Consider the following 6,349-nt stretch of genomic DNA (forward strand, 5'->3'; position numbering starts at 1 on the left):
TTTGGGTTTGGGGTTATAAATTAATGAAGACGTAATAAAGTGTTTTATTTAGCCTTTTCAGCCCTAAATTCATTCCCTATTTCTGTTGGTAAGGGTGCCTTCTACTCTTTGGGTAAGAGAGGGTATACTTCACATGGGTGATTTATTTCCTCCTTTCAGGGGCACAAAGGAGGGTTAGAGTGTCCTGCTTGTATCAGCTGTTTCTTAAGTAACTTCAACTCAAAGTAATGTGCCCAAGTGGCATATTTTGGGGTGGCAAATTCCTGCTCTTCTTCACCTGGTTCCCCCTGCTGCCCCAATGCGCAGCTTCGTTCCCTTTCCCACAGCAGTAGCACAAGCACAGCCTTCACTCTTAACACTGTCCTGCCCCTTTTCTAGGTTTGATAGACCCCAGGCTTGCGCCCTATTTATCTCCCCGAACAGGGGGTCCTGCACCCCAGCCTCCACCTCAACTCTCTTCCTCCCTCCCCCAGAAGTTCTCTGACCTTCTCTGACCCACCCGTTTTTTTTGACTGGAGTGTGTGTGTTTGAAAGTCCCATCCAAGACCTTATGTGCACGAGTGACAACTATTATTATCTCCAAGGAATCTGATGTGCCCCGTCCCTGTCTGGACTCACTGTACTACCCAATGCAGCCATCCACCATGCAGCCATCCACCCGGTTCGCCTTCCAGGGGGCGCTTGGCCCAGGAGATGGGTCCCAGAACACCTTGCGGTGACGTGCGTGGCTCAGAGATCCTGTCAGTGACGCATCACGCCGTCGTCGCCTTTCACGCACCGGGGGTTGGTGTGGTGAGAGAACCCGCTTTTCTTTCTTTTCTTTTTTTCTTCTCTTTTTGAGGAAAAACTTGGGAGTGAGGGAGAAAAGAAGCCAAGGAGGAGGCCAGGACTGGGAAACGACTTTCGTAGGACTGAGTGGGGAGGTGAGGGGCGGCCATTTACTGGCGGCAGCAGGGGCGGCATCGCCTGTGAGGCGGTTGGCTAACTAGGCCGCAGCAGCCATGGCGGTTGACTTTGGGGACCACGCCAGCGGGTTCCGCCACATGGAAGTGATCAGGTTCATCAACAACGAAGTCCTCATGAACGGCGGCGGCCCAGATTTCTACGTGGCCTTCCGCTCACGGCCCTGGAATGAGGTAGAGGACCGGCTTAGAAGTGTCCTGGCCGACCCTCAGGTGCCGCGCGCCATTAAGAGAGCCTGTACGTGGAGCGCGCTGGCCTTGGGCGTGCGGGCGGGCGCCAGGCAGCAGGAGCAGCAGGCACGCCGGGTCTATGGGCTGCAGGAGCAAGTAGAGGAGCGAGAGACCGCTGCCTGGGCCCTGGCCTCCGAGCTGCGGCGGCTGCGTGGGGAGCGCAAGGAGGTGGCTGCGCAGCTTCGATGCGCGCGGGCTGCTCTGCAGCAGGTGTTGGATGAGAGAAATGTGTTGCGTGGGCGACTGCTCCTGGCAGAGAAGTCGGCCCCGGCTGACCACCCTCCTCAGGAGGTCACGTCTGAGTCGGGAGCAGAACAGCGTGGGGCCGCTGCATGGCCAGTGGATGTAGATGAGCAGGGCAAGATGATGGCTACAGGCGCACAGGCCATGCACCGTTCGGAGGCCCAGATGGCAGCTCCAGTAGCAGCAGCAGCAGCAGCAGCAGCAGGAGCTCCAGTGGCGGCAGCAGCAGCAGCAGCAGCAGCAGCCCCAGCAGCCGCTCCAGTAGCAGCAGCAGCAGCCCCAGCAGAAGCTCCAGTAGCAGCAGCAGCAGCAGCAGCAGCAGCAGCAGCGCCAGCAGCAGCTCCAGCAGCAACAACCGCAGCAGCACCTCCTCCAGCAGCTCCAGCAGCTCCAGCAGCAGCAGCTCCAGCAGCTCTGCTTTATGTGCAGGCACCTCCAAGCTCCTGGGCCCAGGCTGTGCAACCCTCTCTGCCAGGGCAGGTGTCACATCCATTCCCATTCTCTGCATCATTCCCAATGGGATTCCCATACTCGACACCTCTACCACACTCAGTAGTAGTAGAAGCAGGCGCAGCAGCGGCAGCAGCAGCAGCAGCAGCAGTCCCACCCCAGATGCCCCAGATGCCACTTCTCGGGATCTACCCGCCTGGCACATGGGCTGCAGTAGGGGCTCAGGAGCAGATGGCACCGCTGTGTGACCAGAGGTGCTGTGACCAGGAGGAATATTCTGAGACCCTCCAGGGGGGATGTCCCTTGGGGGACAGCAGAAGCCACAGCCAAGAGGAAGGTCCTGTGTGTACCCAGGGAATAACTTCCCTGGAGGACATCGGGAGCCACAGCCAGAAAGATCTGGAGAGACCTCAGGGGACAGCACCCCTGGGAGACAGAAGCTCCAGCCAGAAGGAATGTCCAGTGATGCCCCAGGAGAAGTATCCCCTGGAGAACAGCAAGAGCCACAGCCAGGAAGATCCAGAGAGGCCCCAGGGGACATCCCCACCGGGAAGCAGCAGGAGCAGTGGTGTGAGAAAAAGCCCCAAGAAACAGCAGCCTCCGGGGCAGAAGACCAAGCAACTAAAAGGGAAAAAAGCCGTGGATTCCCAAGACCAGGGGAAGCCTGCCTCAGGATGCAGTCCAAAGAATTGGGACTGCCCATGGTGTAAAGCCATGAATTTTTCATGGCGCAAGGCCTGCTATAAATGCAAGAAAGTCTGTGTGGCAGTTGAGGGTGGAGGTCTGGACCCAGGACAAACTCACTAATTTTAGAAAGGTAAGTAAGAATGGAAACACTGCAAAGAAAAACCAATTTTGTAAGACCCCCTTCTGATCAAAAAGTAACTCATTTACTTCACAGAAAATTTGAAAACCAAAATTAAAGTATAGAAAATTAAATAAAATCGTCCATTATCCTGTTACCCAATAATTACTTTTTAAAAATCATTCTGATTACACACACACACAAAAGCATATATGTATCTATGTTTTTATTTTATATATTTATTTTAACAAGGATAGACTACTTTTTGAGTATCACATGTTTTAAATGGGGGGTTTCTTCTATTTGCATTTAAGTTCACAGGTGGTGGATTCTGGATAGCTGATGCTGATTGGTTGACACCCCGGAGAGGCTGAAGTCCTGAAGCCTTTTCCTTTTTCACTCTTCTGTTTTCTTATTAACCTCCCTTTCCTGAAAATGTTATGTCATTGGATAGGAACAACCATGTATTTATAGTATATAGTATATACATATAACTATGTATATAGTTATAACTTATATTGAATTTTAGGAGCACTGTTTTTTCTTGAAAATGCTATTATTCCTTTTTAAACTACTACAGCATTCATGTTTGCTTCTTGTTTTTAAGTTTTATAGGTGAGGGCCTGTTTTTGTGTCTCTGAGCCCCACAGAACTTGTTTGTTGCTGAAGAAGCTGAACCCGTCCCATTAGAAGATCTCCCAAGAGTCTAAAGAAATCACACCTTGATTCCAGCTGACCCGCACCTCACTGAGACCCCCATTGGCTGGAGCTGAGAAGAGTGAGAGGAAGTCAGGGAAGAAGAGATGCTCTGACACTCATTAGGGGGGAAAGGAGGGCAAAACAATTTTGTTAGAATATAATTTCTCTGTTGGGATTAATTTGGAAGAGTTGGGGGGGTGTTGGAGTGTTAAATTCTATTGATGATAGCAAATTTGATGGATTACATTTAATTCATTAAACAAGTAGTTATTGATTACCTAATGTATGTTAGGAGCTAGAGCAATATGTTAATATTTAATGCACACATCACAACTTTTTGGTGAGTTTGCTTAGATGATAGGAGAGAGCATACTTTGAGATCAGAGGTGACTTCTTTGCCTTTGGCCTTTGGGTAAACCCAATCGAAATAACATAGGTATTTTTGCAGTTCTGGGAACAACATCAGAGATTTTCATGAGAAGATTTACCAGACTGCTCATCTTATCGCTCCTAGGTGAAATGAATGAGCTGTCGCAAAGATTGGGAAAGTAGCATCACAAAGTACAGGCAGGACTTTTCTGAAAGTCTGATTTCTTCCTTTGAGAGGGAAAAACCATTTTCCTGGTTACCTGAAAGACTACTGGGTGACTTAAAGACAGTGCTCGAGGGAGTATTGGCTATGCACTTGAACCCTCAGTCTTGGCTACTTTCATTCCAAGACCCTTTCCAGTCAAGAGTGGATGAAGAACAAGGTGGATTCCAAGGACAGACATCATGATTCTCTTGGATTGGATTAAAAATAATACTGGACTGGGACAAGCACTCTTGAGAATGCCCCCATCCCCTTCTCTTCCGCTTGGTGTATTCTCTTCCAGGCTCTCTGCTCTTCTGAGGCAGCTGCTACAAGTAAGGAGGGAGCCGGGGTGGAGCCCAGGGGATGGGAAGGTAGATCAGCCTCGGTCTGGACAAAAGATGTTGTAGTTTCTCCCATGAGATCTGCCCAGCTCACCAAGCTCAACCTCTGCCAGGGTTTTTCTGATCTAATTATTAATAAAGAGTGTGCACTTGCCTGCTGTGTCTTCTGTGTAATGTGTTGGGGCAGGTTAATCAGAGGTGGCAGCTTAAATCTTCATCTTCCTTCTATCCCATTGAGGTGAAGGAAAGTTCAATCTTGTTCATTATGAGAGGGCTCCTCTCATAATGAGAATTACCCAAGAATGGGAGGGGGAAGGGGTTTTCGTGGGGCCTTCATTCCATGCTACCCTTACCAACCAAGTCCAGATGGTCCCTTGAAGGTGGGCATGTTTGCTTCTCCAGGGCCAGTGGTGTTTGGAGGTGTCTGTCAATGCTGGAAGCCCTAATGCCTAGGGTCCATTTCCCTACATGCACCCAGCGGCCATTCCCCTCTGGGGCCCTACCTTCTCCCCAGGGTCCTGGCAGGGAATAAGGAGTGCTTAGGTATCATAAACAGTATTCTCCCTCCATTCACTCTCTTCTCTAAGTCATTCCTCTCTCCCTTAGCAAAATTTGGTCAAGATAATGAGAAAGGGAGACAAACCATAAGAGACTCTTAATCATAGGAAGCAAACTGAGGGTGGCTGGAGGGGAGGGGGGTGAAGGGATGTGGTAACTGGGTAATGGACATTAAGGAGAGCACATGATGTAATGAGCACTGGGTATTACATAAGACTGATGAATCACTGAACTCTACCTCTGAAACTAATAATACACTATATGTTAATTAATAGAATTTAAATTTAAAAATTTAGAAAAAATGATCAGGATTATAGAAAACCAAATACAGGCTGGCAGCATAAATCTACCCTGGTATAAGAGGGGAACAAAGATCTGGACACCTTCTTGGAATGGGTATAGTGAGATGAGGGGATGGACAACAAAAATGATCCTGTCATACCGGAAATCTCTCTTCTCTCAGAGATATGACTAACGGTGAGGGCCTTGGTTACCTGGGATAGGAATGCAGGAATAAAAGAGGGCTGTCAGGGAAACAGACACGTAACTATTTGGAGGGGGAGGAGAGGAGACCCTATGATATCCTGTAGATCCTAATGTCTCCTGTGCATTTGGAAAGATGAGCATGTACAGATATTTTTCCTGCTGGGTCTTAATTTAGTGCTGGTGCAATAAAGGAAGAGTTCAAATGGTGCTGGAGAAAGAAGAGAAAGAATCAGTCCTTGCAGCAGCTACTACCATTACTGATGGTAGGGGTGGGCCTAGTGCTGCTGCCTTACAGGCACTTATCAAGGTGGTGGTGATAGATGAGTGATATGGGTATTTCTCTGAACAGGAGAGTGCAGGGGATGTGGGAAGAAGTCTTTCAGATTCTATGGGATCTTCAAAATGGGAGAGGCAAAATTCTGTGTGGAGAAATTGGAGAATCATAGCAATATCCTCCTGTACTCCACATTCTCACCCATTTCTTCACTTCATACCTGCTACTAGGAGCATTTCCATTTCCACAATTAATATACCACCTCTCATTTATCTCTTGCCACTTCCACTAACAAAAGCAGAATCAGAAGAAGTGGCTCTAATAGCTGTTTCTGTGGGAGCATCTGCAGCTAACATATTGGCAGGTGTGGGATATGGAAAAAGTTCCTGTGGTAGGCAAGAGGAGGCAGCGGGCTCTGGGGACAGAAGGGACAGGAACAAAGGGCTCAGCATTCTTCAAGATCCCTTAGGGATAAGAGAATTATACGTGGTAAAGACCAAGGGCCTGGAATGGTGGAAGTGTTAAAAAATAATTATGCGGGGAATAAAACTATGCTTCAACTGAAGATGTCTGATCCTAGACAGGAGCTTTGTCTTCTGATGGGGCCAGTCCTCTTTGATTTCAGAAATGCAAGAGAGAACCAAGAAGATCTGAAACAGAAGAAACCGTTTTCTGAGTATGCCTCTGATTATAAATGTAGTTTGATTTCACTTGAGAAAAATTAGA

The 6,349-nt window shown here is 48.5% G+C and overlaps 1 protein-coding gene across 1 annotated transcript; it reads left to right on the top strand.

Annotated features, from left to right (window-relative positions):
• Nucleotides 1-1,001: 1,001 nt before the first annotated feature.
• On the top strand, nucleotides 1,002-2,693 carry LOC113270992 (testis-expressed protein 13D-like). The gene is made up of 2 exons (XM_026520663.1): nucleotides 1,002-1,613; nucleotides 1,866-2,693. The coding sequence occupies exons 1-2, from the start codon at nucleotides 1,002-1,004 to the stop codon at nucleotides 2,691-2,693; spliced, it is 1,440 nt and encodes a 479-aa protein (XP_026376448.1).
• Nucleotides 2,694-6,349: the final 3,656 nt, after the last annotated feature.

The sequence above is a fragment of the Ursus arctos genome, chromosome X (assembly GCF_023065955.2).
Source record: "Ursus arctos isolate Adak ecotype North America chromosome X, UrsArc2.0, whole genome shotgun sequence".
In the NCBI taxonomy this organism is placed as follows: Eukaryota; Metazoa; Chordata; class Mammalia; order Carnivora; family Ursidae; genus Ursus; species Ursus arctos.

Excerpts from the sequence above, each read along its gene's own strand:
- LOC113270992 (XM_026520663.1), top strand. The coding sequence starts at position 1,002 with ATGGCGGTTGACTTTGGGGACCACGCCAGCGGGTTCCGCCACATGGAA. Across the intron at positions 1,614-1,865 it reads AGGCCCAGATGGCAGCTCCA|GCACCTCCAAGCTCCTGGGC; the intron begins GTAGCAGCAGCA and ends CTTTATGTGCAG.